The sequence below is a fragment of the Bufo bufo genome, chromosome 5 (genome assembly GCF_905171765.1).
Source record: "Bufo bufo chromosome 5, aBufBuf1.1, whole genome shotgun sequence".
Lineage (NCBI taxonomy): Eukaryota > Metazoa > Chordata > Amphibia > Anura > Bufonidae > Bufo > Bufo bufo.
In genome coordinates this window covers 447,759,239-447,777,686 of record NC_053393.1, presented here as the reverse complement: position 1 = coordinate 447,777,686, position 18,448 = coordinate 447,759,239, and the positions used below count along the sequence as shown (strand labels likewise).

At 43.9% G+C, this 18,448-nt stretch overlaps 1 protein-coding gene across 2 annotated transcripts in view; it reads left to right on the top strand.

Annotated features, from left to right (window-relative positions):
* Positions 1-18,448, top strand: part of PALS2 (protein associated with LIN7 2, MAGUK family member) — a 147,705-nt gene that overhangs the window by 75,438 nt on the left and 53,819 nt on the right. For both annotated transcript variants that reach the window (XM_040433636.1, XM_040433637.1), the window contains exon 10: positions 2,113-2,315. In XM_040433636.1, coding sequence (XP_040289570.1) covers positions 2,113-2,315 — 203 coding nt within the window. The remainder of the gene's footprint in view (positions 1-2,112; positions 2,316-18,448) is intronic.

Here is an 18,448-nt window from a genome sequence, read left to right as displayed (position 1 = left end):
TTGACAGAAGTACTTGCCAGATCTTAGCATTGATCTTGGCTTAGCTCCAGTGGAGATAGTTAAAGTGCAAACATAATAGTGTTTTGCTTCGCATCAGGGTGTAGTTGTTTGAGAAAGGGGTATTCTGGTTGTTAGAAGTTATCCCCTATCCACAGGATAGGGGATAACGATTAGATCAGTGGGGGTCCTACCGCTGTGGGCCCCATACCCCCTGCAGCCCTCCTGAAATGAACGGAGTGGCCGGTCACACATGTGCATGGCCGCTCCATTCACGCACATGTGTGACTGGCCACTCTGTTCTTTTCAGGGGGGCTGCAGGGGGTACGCGGCCACCCAGTCTCATGATCATTGGGGTTCCCCTCCAATCTATTAATTATACGTTATCCAGTGGAAGGGGATAACATCTAACAACCGGAATACCCCTTTAACTTCTCATTTACCCTTAATCTCCAGTTCAGCTTTCTGATGAACCTATGTTCCCTTTTGATTGTGTTCAAAACACAGGGGGACATTTATGAAAGCTTTTCTGCCACTACTGTGGCGTAAAAAAAATACACAGATTATGGTGCGCACCATAATTTGTGTGGCTTTATAAACTTCAGTAAAGTGGTGAGGAAAGGGGGTGGGGGCTTAGTGGGAGGGGCTGGGCTTAGCACCGCCCAACTGATTCACTATAACTTAAAGGGGTTCTCCAGGAATTAAAAAAATGAAAATACTTAAATATTATTTCATAATAAATATATTCACAAATATCTTTTATTACTTAGAATGGCGTGTTTTGTATAGGAAGCAATCATTAGGAAAATAATATCAGTAGAGACAAAACCTGTCCTAATCACACAGGAGCCATAGTGCTACCTTATCCTTCATTCCTGTTGGGAATCCTGATCCTGAATACAGGTGAATCTCTGTGGGAATGGAGATGATGAGGAGACATGAGAGGAGGGTGAGGTGTGGCTAATGAGCAGCAGCTCTTGTATGCAGTCTCCATTACAACAGCAACACATTACCACAGTCTGTCCTGTCCGTCCTCTCTGTACTTCATGTCTCCTCATGAACTAAATTACCCAGAGATTCAGCTAAAGTGCTCATCATCTGTATTCAGTATCAGTAGAGCAGAGAGGAGGATGAGGCAGCTCTTTACCTCCAGTGTTGTAAAGTAACTTGTCCTCATGTGCGATTAGGACAGGTTTTGTGTGAAATAATGGGACAGTAGCCATTTTGTTTCCCCTGATGATTGCTTCCCAGACAAAATGAGCAATTATAAATAATGAAAGGTATTTGAGAATATATTTATAATAAAGTAATATTTAAGTATTCTCGATTTCTTAATTCCTGGAGAACCCCTTTAAGAAAACTGGCATAGAATATGGTTCAAGTCTGTGCCATCTACTAGCTGGTGTAGACTTGAGTTTGTGGCGCACGGAGGAGCAGAGAGAGGCATTTGACTCTTAATAAATTAGGCGCTTCTTACTCCAGCGTAGGGGGATCAAGACTGATGTATGGGAACGCCAGTCTTGATTAATATCCCCAACAGTGTCCGATAGGCAGGCAGATATTTTGATTGATTAGATGGGGAGAATGTGGTGGAGACTGACAATACTTTTTCAGAGAGGGAGATTTGTCCAATCCATGGAAATAGAACACTTTACTGCTTATCATTCGATCCCTGCACATTATTGCACACAATAATCATTTCTCAAATTCAAAGAGTTATGACTATTCGGACGATGTAAGTTTGAGGTTCTTAGTGCACAAGTATAGTGAATATAGCAGTACTGCAATTCATAGTAGTATTACATGTATGCACATAACTTAGCCCCTGCAGGGTGCTGCTGCATTTTCATTTTTGCTTTTGCATTGTAGTAGATTTGCAGTTGCCTGTTTTTTTATTTTTTTTTATTTTGTGTAAGCATCCACACCGCTTCATACACTTGTCGACCTGGGCACTTTGCCTGGGCTTCATACACTTGTGTCGAGTTGGGCTCTCTGCCTGGTATAATAGACATTGCAATCTTCCCACCTATTTGAATTTCTCCTGCTTTATTGTCTTTTGGTAGTCCTAACAATCATACATATGAAAACATTGTATTTCTTTCTTATCCTGTACAGTCACTTCACGCAAGCCGAGGGAAGAGGAAAAAGATGGACATGCATACAGATTCGTATCTAGATCTGAAATGGAGGCAGAAGTGAAAGCTGGCAGATACTTGGAACATGGAGAATATGAAGGCAATCTGTATGGCACCAAAATAGACTCTATTCATGAAGTTGTAATGGCTGGACGAACTTGTATATTAGATGTCAATCCACAGGTATTATTTCATTTTTTGTTTAGTAATTCTGCCTGGTTTTAGTTTGGCTGTCAGATCTTCTTACCTGGCTTAACCCTTAGGATAACAGCGCCGTACATGTACGACGCAGAAATGCGGGACAGAAATCCCAGCGCAGTACAGGTATGGTGCGCTGATCGGGCGGGTGCAGGAGTTGCGCCCGCCAGATCAGAGGCAGGGGTCCGGCTGTCACTGATAGCCGGACCCCTGCTGTATGCTCCGGCATCGTTGAAAACACCAATGCAGGCACATTAATCCTTGCACCGACGCGGTCCTCGTGGGTGCCGGTGTCAATGGGGTCCCCGTGCTGCTGTGACGGGGACTTCATGGTAGGGAAGGCAGCCTGATGCCATCCTTGGGCATCGTGGCTGCCTTCCGGGAGAGCCTGTGAGATCCAGCCCCCTGAAAGTTGAAGTCCCAGAGTGGGACAAAAAATAAAGTTAAAAAAAGAATTTAAGTTGCAAGTAAAAAAAAAAAAAAAAAAAGCGTCCTTTTCCGAATAAAAAAAAGTAGACGACATATAAAAATATCACATGACCTAACCCCTCAGGTGAACATAGTCAAAAAAATTCTATAAAAACTATGCTAAAAAAAACTCTACATCACTAAAAGTGCAACACCAAGCAATCAAAAAGGCGTATGCCCCCCAAAATAGTACCAATCTAACCGTCACCTCATCCCACAAAAAATGAGCTCCTACTTAAGAAAATCGCTCAAAAAAAGAAAATACTATGGCTCTCAGACTATGGAGACACTAAAACATTATTTTCTTTGTTTAACCCCTTAAGGACACATGACGTATCGGTACGGCATGTTTCCCGAGTCCTTAAGGACACATGACGTACCGGTACGTCATGTGTTGTTCCGATCACTGCCGCCCGGCCAGCTGTGATCGGAACAAGGTGCCTGCTCAAATCATTGAGCAGGCACCTCGGCTAAATGCGCGGGGGGGTCCCGTGACCCCCCCATGTCCGCGATCGCAACAAACCGCAGGTCAATTCAGACCTGCGGTTTGTTGCGCTTTCTGCAGTTTCTGATCGCTGCGGTCCCTGACCGCGGCGATCAGAAACTTTAGTGTGCCGAAAATATATTTTTATCACCCCCCCTGCACCTCTGAATGATTTTAGCCCGGTGGGAGGTGCAGGGGGGGTGTTGCGGGCGGTGGGGCCGGTGCGGGAGGCGGGCGGTGCGCCTCCCATTGAATAATCGTTGGTGTAGAGTGGGTATACCAGGGTGCCAGCACATTGCTGGCACCCTGGTATAAACGGCTGACATCGGTGATGCGATGTCAGCCGTTTAACCCTTTCCATACAGCGGTCCGTACGGACCGCTGTATGGAAAAAGTTAACAGTAAGAGGGAGCTCCCTCCCTCTCCGATCGGGGGGCTGCTGTGCCTTTGCAGCCCCCCGATGGAGAGGGAGAGAGCTCCCAGACAGCCCCCCGCCAGATCCCATCCTTACCCTTCCCCGTCTGCGCAGTTCTGAGCAGACGGGGAAGGTTCCCATGGCAACAGGACGCCTCTCAGGCGTCCTGCTGTCCATGGTGCTGAACAGATCTGTGCTGAAAGCATAGATCTGTTCAGTGTAAGTAAAATACAGTACAGAACAATATATATTGTACTGTACTGTATTATACAGACATCAGACCCACTGGATCTTCAAGAACCAAGTGGGTCTGGGTAAAAAAAAAAGTGAAAAAAAGTGAAAAAAATGTAAAAATCAAAAAACACATCACTGATTAAAAATTAAAAAAATAACATTCCCTACACATGTTTGGTATCGCCTCGTCCGTAACGACCTGATCTATAAAACGGTCATGTTACTTTACCCGAACGGTGAACGCCATAAAAATAAAAAATAAAAAACTATGATGAAATTGAAATTTTGCTCACCTTACTCCCCAAAAAAAGGTAATAAAAGTGATCAAAAAAGTCGCATGTACGCCAAAATTGTAACAATCAAATCGTCATCTCATCCCGCAAAAAATGAGACCCTACTTAAGATAATCACCCAAAAACTGAAAAAACTATGGCTCTTAGACTATGGAGACACTAAAACATAATTTTTTTTGTTTCAAAAATGAAATCATTGTGTAAAACTTACATAAATAAAAAAAAAGTATACATATTAGGTATTGCCGCGTCCGTATCGACCGACTCTATAAAAATATCACATGACCTAACCCCTCAGGTGACCACCGTAAAATAAAAAAAAATAAAAAAAACTGTGTAAAAAAAGCAATTTTTTGTCATCTTACGTCACAAAAAGTGTAATAGCAAGCGATCAAAAAGTCATATGCACCCCAAAATAGTGCCAATCAAACCGTCATCTCCTCCCGCAAAAAATGAGACCCTACTTAAGATAATCGCCCAAAAACTGAAAAAACTATGACTCTTAGACTATGGAGACACTAAAACTTTTTTTTGTTTTAAAAATGAAATCATTGGGTAAAACTTACATAAATTAAAAAAATGTAATACATATTAGGTATCGCCGCGTCCGTGACAGCCTGCTCTATGAAATTACCACATGATCTAACCTGTCAGATGAATGTTGTAAATAACAAAAAAAAAAACGGTGCCAAAAAAGCTAATTCTTGTTACCTTGCCGCACAAAAAGTGTAATATAGAGCAACCAAAAATCATATGTACCCTAAACTAGTACCAACAATACTGCCACCCTATCCCGTAGTTTCTAAAATGGGGTCACTTTTCTGGAGTTTCTACTCTAGGGGTGCATCAGGGGGGCTTCAAATGGGACATGGTGTCAAAAAAACAGTCCAGCAAAACCTGCCTTCCAAAAACCGTATGGCATTCCTTTCTTTCTGCGCCCTGCCGTGTGCCCGTACAGTGGTTTACGACCACATATGGGGTGTTTCTGTAAACTACAGAATCAGGGCCATAAATAATGAGTTTTGTTTGGCTGTTAACCCTTGCTTTGTAACTGGAAAAAAAATATTAAAATGGAAAATCTGCCAAAAATGTGAAATTTTGAAATTGTGTCTCTATTTTCCATTAAATCTTGTGCAACACCTAAAGGGTTAACAAAGTTTGTAAAATCAGTTTTGAATACCTTGAGGGGTGTAGTTTCTTAGATGGGGTCACTTTTATGGAGTTTCTACTCTAGGGGTGCATCAGGGGGGCTTCAAATTGGACATGGTGTCAAAAAAACAGTCGGCGCACCTTTCACTCTACGCCCCGCTGTGTGGCCGTACAGTAGTTTACAGCCACATATGGGGTGTTTCTGTGAACAGCAGAGTCAGGGCAATAAAGATACAGTTTTGTTTGGCTGTTAACCCTTGCTTTGTTAGTGAAAAAAATGGGTTAAAATTGAAAATTAGGCAAAAAAATGAAATTCTCAAATTTCATCTCCATTTGCCAATAACTCTTGTGCAACACCTAAAGGGTTAACGACGTATGTAAAATCAGTTTTGAATACCTTGAGGGGTGTAGTTTCTTAGATGGGGTCACTTTTAGGGAGTTTCTCCTCTAGGGGTGCATCAGGGGGCTTCAAATGGGACATGGTGTAAATAAACCAGTCCATAAAAATCAGCCTTCCAAAAACCAAACGGCGCACCTTTCACTCTACGCCCCGCTGTGAGGCCGTACAGTAGTTTACGGCCACATATTGGGTATTTCTGTAAACAGCAGAGTCAGGGCAATAAAGATACAGTTTTGTTTGGCTGTTAACCCTTGCTTTGTTAGTGGAAAAAATGGGTTAAAATGAAAAATTAGACAAAAAAATCAAATTCTCAAATTTCCTCCCCATTTGCCAATAACTCTTGTGCAACACCTAAAGGGTTAACAATGTATGCAAAATCAGTTTTGAATACCTTGAGGGGTGTAGTTTCTTAGATGGGGTCATTTTTGGGTTGTTTCTATTATGTAAACCTCGCAAAGTGACTTCAAACCTGAACTGGTCCCTAAAAATTGAGTTTTTGTAAATTTCGGAAAAATTTCAAGATTTGCTTCTAAACTTCTAAGCCTTATAACATCCCCAAAAAATAAAATATCATTCCCAAAACAATTCAAGCATGAAGTAGACATATGGGGAATGTAAAGTCATCACAATTTTTTGGGGTATTACAGAAGTAGAGAAACTGAAACTTTGAAATTTGCAAATTTTTCCAAATTTTTGGTAAATTAGGTATTTTTTTGTGCAAAAAAAAATTATTTTTTTGACTTCATTTTACCAGTGTCATGAAGTACAATATGTGACGAAAAAACAATCTCAGAATGGCCTTGATAAGTCAAAGCGTTTTAAAGTTATTAGCACTTAAAGTGACACTGGTCAGATTTCCAAAAAATGGCCTGGTCCTTAAGGTGAAAATGAGCCCGGTCCTTAAGGGGTTAAAAAAAATGCTTTTATTGTGTTAAATGTAAAAAAAAAAAAAAAAAGTATACATATTAGGTATCGCCGCGTCCATAAGAACCTGCTGTATAAAAATCACATGAACTAACCCCTCAGGTGAACACCGCAATATTTTTTTTTTACCTTGCATCACAAAAAGTGCAATAGCAAGCAATCAAAAAGTCATATGCACCCTAAAATAGTACCAATCAAACGGTCATCTCATCCCGCAAAAAATAAGCCCCTACATAAGACAGTCGTCCAAAAACTAAAAACAAAACTATGGCTTTCAGAATATGGAGACACAAAAAATTATTTTTTTTCGAAAATGCTTTATTAAAACTGAAAACAAACAACCAAAAAAGTTGTCATATTTGGAATTGTCGCGTCCGTAACAACCTGCTCTATTAAAATAGCACATGACCTAACCTGTCAGATGAACATTGTAAATAACAAAAAATAAAAACTGTCCCAAAACAGCTATTTTTTGTTGCCTTGCCTCACAAAAAGTGTAATATAGAGCAACCAAAAATCATATGTACCCTAAAATAGTACAAACAAAACTGCCACCTTATCCCGTAGTTTCCAAAATGGGGTCTTTTTTTGGAGCTTCTACTCTAGGGGTGCATCAGGGGGTCTTCAAATGTGACATGGCAGCCTAAAATTATCCCAGTGAAATCCGCTTTCCAAATACCATATGGCGTTCCTTTCCTTCTGCACAATGCCGTCTGCCTGTACGGCATTTTACGACCACACATGGGGTGTTTCTGTAAACTACAGAATCAGGGCAATAAATATTGAGTTTTGTTTGGCTGTTAACACTTGCTTTGTTAGTGGAAACAAATGGATTAAAATGGAAAATCTGCCAAAAAAGTGAAATTCTAAAATTTCATCTCCATTTTCCATTAATTCTTGTGGAACACCAGGGTTAATAAAGTTAGTAAAATCAGTTTTGAATACCTTGAGCGGTGTAGTTTGTAAACTGGAGTCATTTTTGGGTGGTTTCTTTTATGTAAGCCTCACAAAGTGACTTCAGACCTGAACTGTTCTTTAAAAAAGTGGGTTTTGGAAATTTTCTGTACAATTTCAAGATTTGTTTCTAAACTTCTAAGCCTTTTAACGTCCCCAAAAAATAAAATGGCATTCACAAAATTATCCAAACATGAAGTAGACATATGGGGAATGTAAAGTAATACTATTTTTGGAGTTATTACTATCTATTATAAAAGTAGAGAAATTGAAATTTGCTAATTTTTCCAAATATTTGGTAAATATTTTTTTTTTCTATAAATTAAAAATAAAAAAAAATTTGACTCCATTTTACCACTATCATGAAGTACAATATGTAACAAGAAAATAATCTCAGAATGGCCTGGATAAGTAAAAGTGTTTTTAAAGTTATTACCACATAAAGTGACACGTCAGATTTGCAAAAATCGGCCTGGGATTTAAGGTGAAAAGTGGCTCGGTAGTGAAGTGGTTAAAGGGGTTCTCTGGGATTTTAATATTGATGACCTATCCTCACTATAGATCATCAATATCAGATTGGCGTGCGTCCGACACCCCCGTCGATCAGCTGTATAAGGAGACGGCAGCAGCGGACAGGAAGGGAGAAGTCTGACCCCTGCCGATCTGATATTGATACTTATCCTGAGGATAGGTCAGCAATAGTAAAAGCCCGGAGAACCGCTTTAATGGGGTATTCCCATCTCATACAGTGATGGTCTGATGTTAGTATATGCAATCACGCTTTTTTTTAATTTATTTTTTTAAGGCAGTTTTCCTCATGCATGCATGTAGTTCTCCCAGAGATGGTGGGTGGAGACTAGCTGCCATCCACTCCACACAGAAAGTTGGCAAGTAGATTCTCCTCTATCTTCATTTTAGTCACTCAGAAGCAGCTCCAGGTCATGGAGGGATGCTGACTTGTATGGAGCACTTAGGAAGTTTAATATCTCAGTTAAAGGATAACTGTCGTTTATTTTTTATTTTTTTTGGAGTATTGGATTGTGGTGATTAATATCACCTTGGTGGCCCTATTTCAACTTTTCACTGTGTATTCAATTACCCCTTAATTCCACATTTTTGTTCCCTGTACTGCCTACTTTTACCTGTGCTTAAAATAGGGTTGCTAGGCATGGTCCGTCTATCTGTTGAAGGACGGAACACGCAGTGTGCAAGGTCACATTACTGACAGCCAGGGACTGTAAGTAAATGATTAAAGCCAGGTCCTCCCCAGCAGCTGATAACAGTGCCTGGGTTGTGTGCACTTCTCCCTGTCTCTGCGCTTGGCAGATGCTCCCTCACTCAGCAGAGTTGGAGAATGCAGGGTTGTAGCAGCGCAGACCAGGGAAGGGAGATCTGCCATCTGCTCAGTGTATAAATGAAAGCAACATGTGTTAAGAGAACCCCTTTGTGCTGCAGGAGATTAACCCTTTAGGGGGAGGGTTACTGACACTTTTGGGGGGCTATTTAGCCTCAGGGTGAGGGCAGTGGCGGCCATCTTAACTGAATAGTGAAATTGGAGTTTTATGCAGACTGGTTGCTAAGGGCTGAATCTTCCCATGGGGAAAAAGGACATATGTGCTGGGAACTACCTACAAGATGGCTGCCATGGATGATGTGGAGGCTTATTTGATGACCTTTGAGCGCACCGCTGAGCGTGAAAGGTGGCCACCAGATCAGTGGGCGGGGTTGATAGCCCCCTTTCTGAGTGGAGAGGCTCAGAAGTCTTATTATGATTTGAATTCTACTAACGCTCAGGATTGCTGAAAGCTGAGATTTTGGCCCGTTTGGGAGTTACTTTGTCGGTTCGGGCCCAAAGAGTGCACCATTGGGTTTTTTAGGCAGACAAACCAGCTGGCTCCCAAATGTACGACCTGGTATACTTAACCAAGAAGTGGTTACAACCAGATGTTCTATCTGCTCCAGAGGTTGTCCAACGTGTGGTAGTGGACAGCTATCTTAGAGCCCTTCCACCTGAAATATGCAAGTGGGTTACCCACGGTGATCCTAACAGCGCAGATGAGTTGGTCTCTCTGGTGGAAAGATATGCTGCGGAACGCTCCGAAAGGTCCAAGTTTGACTTTGAGACCAGAACCTATCGAATGCTTCCGGTGTAAGGGACCAGGACACATTGCTGCTAACTGTCCGTTAAACTCAGAACCCATGCAGTGTGATATGAGTGATATGCCAAATATGAAATCGATGTTTGCCCAAGCTGTTTGTTCTATTTGGACCCCTGAAAAGGTCGATAAACATCTGTGTCCTGTGTCAGTAGAGGGGAGAGAGGCGCAGGCTCTCCTGGATACTGGCAGTATGATCATGTTAGTCAAAGCCAGTTTGGTAAACTCAGATAGCTTATAGACCCAGTCAGTAGGGGTCACCTGTATTCATGGGGAAACTCGTGAGTATAATATGGCACAGGTTACCATAGGAACTGTGCTCAAACAGGTAACCTCTCAGGTAGCGATAATACTCTCATGTATGACGTAATACTGGGGAGGGATTTTCCTTTTTTCTGGGAATTGTGGGAAAAAAGGGTTAAAGAGCCAATAGTGGTTACGATCTCTGGCGAAAGGGCAACAGGAGTCTCAGAACCTGAGCTTCTTCATGAGGTTCTGTCATCTCCTGATAGGGCCGTTTTTCCTTTTGATGTAATGTCAGGGGACACCGAAACCCCTGATGTAAGTGGGAAGCCAGAGGAGAGGGTTGACAATGTCTTAGCGGATATAAAGGTTTCACGCAACAATTTTGCCACATCGCAGCTGAATGACCCTACTTTGATTCGTGCCCGGGAAAATGTAAAAATAATAAATGGAGTTCTGGTTTACCCAGGTGTCACGCTTGCTTATCCCCATATCGCGATGCAAAATAACTTACTGTATCAGGTAGACAAGCAAGGTGAAGACATCGTAGAATAACTGATAGTTCCCAAGCCATTTAGGAAGATGGTCTTGGATCTAGCGCATGGTCATTTGTTGGGGGGGACATCTGGGGATGGAAAAGACAAAAGAACAAATTTTTATGCGTTTCTTTTGGCCAGGGCTAGTAGCAGAGGTACGAGATTACTGTGCATCTTGTCCCGAGTGCCAATATACAGCTCCGTCCCCTAACTTTAGAAGCCCATTGGTACCCTTACCCATTGTGGAAGTGCCATTCGAACGAATAGCTATGTATCTGGTAGGTCCTATGGTGAAATCAGCTCGCGGACATCAGTACATACTGGTGATCCTAGACTACGCCACCAGATATCCAGAAGCTATTCCATTAAGAAATATGACGGCAAAGACCATAGCCAAGGAGTTGGTCCTGTGCTCAGTAGGGTTGGGATCCCTAAAGAGATCTTAACGGATCAGGGCACCTCATTTATGTCCATGGTGACCAAAGAATTATGTCGGCTATTCAGGGTGAAACATATCCGAACCTCAGTCTACCATCCGCAAACGGATGGATTAGTGGAAAGATTCAATAAAACCCTGAAAAACCTGTTGAGAAAGGTGATCACCAAGGATGGTAGGAATTGGGATTGCCTACTTCCCTATTTACTGTTTGCCATACGAGAAGTACCGCAATCGTCTACGGGGTTTTCACCCTTTGAACTTCTGTATGGCAGGCAGCCCCGAGGGCTACTCGACGTAGCTAAAGAAACGTGGGAGCAAGAATCTACCCCGTACCGCAGTATAATTGAGCATGTGTCACAGATGCAGGACCGGATCAAGGCAGTCATGCCCTTGGTTCGAGAACATATGCAGCAAGCCCAACAGGCCCAAAGTAGAATATCTAATCAGGGTGCGAAACTGCGTCATTTTAGTCCATATGTATTAATACCCACAGTAGAGAGGAAATTCTTCGCAAAATGGCAAGGGCCCTTCACAATTAAGTGAAGATTAAAAAGATAAGCGAGGTGAACTATCTAGTTCATCAGCCCGGGAAGAGAGAACCCGAACAGAACTATCATATTAACTTGATAAAGCCCTGGAAAGATAGGGAAGCTCTGGTGGTAAACTCGGTACCACGAAGCTACACCGTACCTGAGGTTAGAATTGCGGAGTCCCTGTTTCCCCATCAAAAACAGGAATCGCAGGAATTCGTTATGAGAAACAAAGATTTCTTCTCAGAACTCCCAGGTCTCACTCATGTGATAAAACACGATATTGTCACAGAACCCAGTGTTAAGGTGAAGATTAAGCCCTATCGGGTCCCCGAAGCGAGGCGCGAGGTCATTAACCAAGAGATTAACAAGATGTTAGACCTAGGGGTAATAGAAGAGTCCGTAAGTGAGTGGTCTAGTCCCATCATTTTAATTCCCAAACCTGCTGGGTCCTTTAGGTTCTGAATGACTATCGCCAGTTAAACTCGGTCTCAAAGTTTGACGCCTGCCCAATGGCGAGTATAGACGAGCTAATAGACAAGCGTGGTAGTGCTCGGTACTTAACAACATTGGACTTAAAGGATAAATGTCACACTTAGACCCTAATTTCAATTTTCATATATGTAGTTACTAATAACATGATATTCCAGAATCAGTTACTATTAGACTGACTTACCCCATATTTAATAAGATTCAGCCCTTAGCAACCAGTCTGCATAAAACTGCAATTTCACTATTCAGTTAAGATGGCCGCCACTGCCCTCACCCTGAGGCTAATCACGCCTGCCCTCACTAGCCAGTAACAATAGCCCCCCAAAAGTGTCAGTAACCAGAGCCCTCCCCCTAAAGGGTTAATCTCCTGCAGCACAAAGGGGTCTTCTTACCACATGTTGCTTTCATTTATACACTGAGCAGATGGCAGATCTCCCTTCCCTGGTCTGCGCTGCTTCAACTCTACTTCTCCAGCTCTGCTGAGTGAGGGAGCGTCTGCCAAGCGCAGGGACAGGGAGAAGTGCACACAGCCCAGGCACTGTTATCAGCTGCTGGGGAGGACCTGGCTTTAATCATTTACTTACAGTCCCTGGCTGTCAGTAATGTGGGCCTGCACGCTGCATGCTCAGTCTATCAACAGATAGACGGACCATGCCTAGCAACCCTATTTTAAGCACAGGTAAAAGTAGGCAGTACAGGGAACAAAAATGTGGAATTAAGGGGTAATTGAATACACAGTGAAAAGTGGAAATAGGGCTACCAAGGAGATATTAATCACCACAATCCAATACTCCCAAAAAAATAAAAAAAATACGACAGTTATACTTTAACTAAAGGGTACTGGCAAATTCCGCTAACTAAAAGGGCCAAGGAAAAGACTGCTTTTTCTGCACCCAGCGGTCATTTCCAATATACTAGGTTGCCATTTGGCCTTCATGGGGCCCTGGCGACATTTCAGCGTATGATGGATAGGATCCTAAGGCCATATATTGGTTATACATCAGCATATCTGGATAATGTAGTAATTTACAGTAGCGACTGGGAGTCTCACCTACAAAAAGTGCAGGCGATCGTGGATTCACTAAGACAGGTGGGTTTTACCGCAAAACCTAAAAAGTGTGCCATCGGCTTGGAAGAAGCCAAGTATTTGGGATACACCATTGGGCGAGGTCTGATCAAACCCCAGCTAAACAAAATAGACGAAATACAAAACTGGCCTAGACCCCTAAACAAGAAGCAAGTGAGGTCGTTTTGGGGAATTGCAGGGTATTACAGAAGGTTTATCCCTAATTTTGCATCTTGGGTGGTTCCCTTAACCGATCTTACAAAAGGAAAAAAATCGTGATGATAAAATAGACCCCAGAGGCCGAGAGGGCGTTCCAATCCTTGAAACAAGCCCTGTGCTCCCAGCCGGTACTGGTATGTCCGGATTTTCATAAACCCTTCTCACTGCAAACCGATGCTACGGAGGCCGGGTTAGGAGCAGTGTTATTACAAATAATTGATGGGGAAGAACACCCTGTCTTATACACAAGTCGGAAGCTGAATGACCATGTAAAGAGCTATGTCACTGTAGAGAAAAAGGCTTTGGCCATTAAATGGGCCCTGAACGCTCTCAAATACTACCTACTGGGCAGAGAAATCACAGACCATGCACCCCTAAAGTGGATGCAGAGTAACAAAGAAAAGAATAGTAGGGTTACCAGGTGGTTTCTGTCCCTGGGCTGACAACACACTTGCTCAGAACTTCCTGGGAGTGAGAGAAGCCACATCTCACTGAGGGACCCTGAAGGTCCAGAGCCTGCAAACTGCAAGTATCACAGGTTGCTGTTCAGACAGCGTGCTTATTTTGGGTGGACTGAGGATAGCTCAGCCACGTCCTAGAGAGGGACCTATTGTTTAGTTAGAGCCTGGACAAGGCTAGGTGTTCCGTTTATGTTTTGTGTTTTAATGCAACCTGTGAAATAAAGCTGGCAGGACACTAGTTGAAATGCACTTCTGTCTCCTGAGGTCTCCTTGTGCGAAATAATCTGACTAATCCAGTGCTTCTCAATTATTTTCTGTCATGCCCCCCCTAGGAAGAAGAAAACATTTCGCGCCCCCCGCGCGACTGTAAATAGTATCATTTGTCTATAAAATTGTTATAAGTACACCTCTGCATAACACTGTATCCTTATTAACGTATAAGAGAATAAAGAAAGAAAGAAATGTGGATCGGACACACACTTATGGGGGGATCTGTGGATGACGGACACTTATGGGGGGATCTGTGGATGACGGACACTTATGGGGGGATCTGTGGATGACGGACACTTATGGGGGGGATCTGTGGATGACGGACACTTATGGGGGGGATCTGTGGCTGGCACTGTTACAGGGGGATCTGTGGCTGGCACTGTTACAGGGGGATCTGTGGCTGGCACTGTTATATATGTGCCATCCACAGACCCCCCACCCCATAACAGTGCCATCCACAGTGCCCCCCCAGCCCATAACAGTGCCATCCACAGACCCCCACCCCTTAACTGTGCCATCCACAGATTCCGTGTGCCCGCCGCCGCCGTTTAAAGTTATTAAACATGCCCCCCTCACTCCGAATAGTACCGTATATCCGAATTTCTTCTGTATAATGCCGGCAGGCGGGCCGGGCGGCCGGCGCGTCCCTCAGTGACGTCACTTGTCTGCGCCGCCTGCTTCATTCATAAAGCAGGCGGCGCAGGCACGTGACATCACTGAGGGACGCGCCGGCCGCTTGGCCTGCCTGCCGGCATTATACAGAAGAAATTCGGATATACGGTACTATTAGGAGTGAGGGGGGCATGTTTAATAACTTTTAATTCAATAATACATTTTATATTAGTATACCGGAGGGAGCGGTGGGGGGGGGCTATAGTACAGTGACCGCACCGCCCCACCGCTATTGCCGACCCCCAGCTCCTCCTCCCAGTCCCTCCCCCGGCCCCCGCTCCGTACATCGCGTCCAGCGCCTGCGCCGGCCTCTGATCAGACGGGAGATGAGCGCTTCCACAATGGAAGCGCTCATCTCCCTGCCGCATATTACACTGCGAGCTGTCGGCCGCCTGGCGCCTCTGTTGCTATGGCGCCCTGTGCGGCCGCACACCCCAAAGGCCGGCCCTGAACGAGCCCCCCTTTACGGAGCCTGGCGCCCCCCCTGGGGGGCGTGCCCCACTATTTGAGAAGCACTGGACTAATCCCACTACCTTTTCACCTCTGGAAAGGTGATCGATCGGCAAATATCGCCATATACATATTGTGTGTGTGTGTGTGTGTGTATATGTATGTATATATATATATATATATATATATATATATATATATATATTTACTAAGCTATATCTCTATATACATATATTGATGAAGTATATATGAGAGATAGATAGATATATATAGATTTACAAATCTATGTATAGCTAAGCTATATCACAGCTATATCACAGCTATATGTATCTAAGCTATATCTAAGCAATATCTGTCTAAGCTTTATGACGGTTATTTGGCAGCTATATGTATCTAAGTTATAGCTATATGACAGCTATATCTATCTAAGCTATATGACAGCTATATCTATCTAAGCTATATGTATCTAAGGCTACTTTCACACTGCCGTTTCTGGGTCCGCCTGTGAGATCCGTTTCAAGGCTCTCAAGTGGCCCAAAACGGATCAGTTCAGCCCCAATGCATTCTGAATGGACAAGGATCCGTTCAGAATGCATCAGTTTGCCTTCGTTCAGCCTCCATTCCGCTCTGGAGGCTGCTTGCAGCGTTTTGATGTCCGTCTGATGAAACTGAGCCAAACGGATCCGTCCTGACTTGCAATGTAAGTCATTGGGGATGGATCTGTTTTTACTGACACAATATGGTGCAATTGAAAACTGATCCGCCTCCCATTGACTTTCAATGTAAGTCCAAACGGATCCGTTTGCATTATCATGGTAATGCAAACAGATCCGTTCTGAACGGCTACAAGCGTTTGCATTATAGGTGCGGATCCGTCTGTGCAGATACCAGACGGTTCCGCACCTAAACGCAGGTGTGAAAGTAGCCTAAGCTAGGACAGCTATATGTATCTAAGCTAGGACAGCTATATGTATCTAAGCTACAGGACAGCTATATGTATCTAAGCTACAGGACAGCTATATGTATCTAAGCTACAGGACAGCTATATGTATCTAAGCTACAGGACAGCTATATGTATCTAAGCTACAGGACAGCTATATGTATCTAAGCTACAGGACAGCCATATGTATCTAAGCTACAGGACAGCCATATGTATATAAGTCTACAGGACAGCCATATGTATATAAGTCTACAGGACAGCCATATGTATCTAAGTCTACAGGACAGCCATATGTATCTAAGTCTACAGGACAGCCATATGTATCTAAGTCTACAGGACAGCCATATGTATCTAAGCTACAGGACAGCCATATGTATCTAAGCTACATGGCAGCCATATGTATCTAAGCTACATGGCAGCCATATGTATCTAAGCTACATGGCAGCCATATGTATCTAAGCTTACTTTCACACTAGCATTCGGGGCTCCGCTTGTGAGCTCCGTTTGAAGGGGCTCACAAGCTGCCCCGAACGCATCCGTACGGCCCCAATGCATTCTGAGTGGATGCGGATCCGCTCAGAATGCATCAGTCTGGCAGCGTTCAGCCTCCGCTCCGCTCAGCAAGCGGACACCTGAACGCTGCTTGCAGCGTTCGGGTGTCCGCCTGGCCGTGCGGAGGCAAACGGATCCGTCCAGACTTACAATGTAAGTCAATGGGGACGGATCCGTTTGAAGTTGACACAGTATGGCTCAATTTTCAAACGGATCCGCCCCCATTGACTTTCAATGTAAAGTCTGGACGGATCCGTCTGAAGCTACTTTCACACTTTTAGAATTTTTTCTACAATATAATGCAGACGGATCCGTTCTGAACGGATCCCAAGTCTGCATTATATGAGCGGATCCGTCTGAGCAGACATCAGACGGACCCGCTCTGAACGGTAGTGTGAAAGTAGCCTAAGTTACATCTATCTAAGGCTACTTTCACACTGGCGTTTTGGTTTCCGTTTGTGAGATCCGTTCAGGACCTTAATGCATTCTGAATGGATAAGGATCTGCTCAGAATGCATCAGTTTGGCTCCGTTCCGCCTCCATTCCGCTTTGGAGGCAGACACCAAAACGCTGCTTGCAGCGTTTTGGTGTCCGTCTGACGAAACTGAGCCAAACGGATCCATCCTGACACACAATGTAAGTCCATGGGGACGGATCCGTTTTCACTGACACAATCTGGCACAATAGAAAACTGATCCGTCCCCCATTGACTTTCAATGGTGTTCAAGACAGATCAGTTTTGGCCATGTTAAAGATAATACAAACTGATCCGTTCTGAACGGATGCATGCGGTTGTATTATCTGAACGGATGCGTTTGTGCAGATCCATGATGGATCTGCACCAAACGCGAGTGTAAAAGTAGCCTAAGCTATATGATGGCTATATGTATCTAAGCTATATCTATATCTAAGCTCCGGCACTCCAGCTGTTGTCAAACTACAACTCCCAGCATGCATACTTGCTCTTCTCTTCTCAGAACTCCCATATAAATGAATGGAGCATGCTGGGAATTGTAGTTTCACAACAGCTGGAGTGCCGAAGGTGGCTGATCTCTGATATAGATGATTTGGCACAACCCCTTACAAAAGCTTTCAGGGTATCCCACAATATAAGATCATCACTTTCCCCTTCCGCATTTAGGCTCAGGAATACGGTCATTTATATTCATCAGGGACAGCCAGAATGGATGTATGCGAAGACTGTGACCACGTGACTCCCCTTCAGATGAAAGCAGAGTCCCCACTATAGGCGCATGGTCAGACGGTCCCTGAGGCATATACTTCACGTCAGAGATTGACAGGTAGGCCTGCGCATCCCATAATAGGTAATCTATACAGCATAGCGCCCCCCCTGGAGGGTGTGAAACAGGAGAATTCCCTATTAGAAGGATTCCTTTTCCTCCACACGTCTAGCCACCCCAGCTCCGAGATGAATCGTCCAAGCCGCGTGACACCCGCCTGTGTGCTGTCCGCACGATGATTGGCCTGAAACCTATCTAATGTCTCATTACCCACCATGTTAAGTTCACCCATGCACAGTACCTTAGAGAATGGGAACTGGGCCGCAAAGTTCGCCGCGGCCTGCAGAACAGAGAGGTTGGCAGGAGGAGGTATATACACGTTAAGTATAACATATGGCACGCCATTTAAATGTGCGAATACAAAAACATACTGGCCCTCAGGATCCGTCACCTCTTGATGTACCTCCCACCTTACCGATCGGTGAACCAACAAGGACACACCCCTAGAATATGACGTGCCATAAGCACTT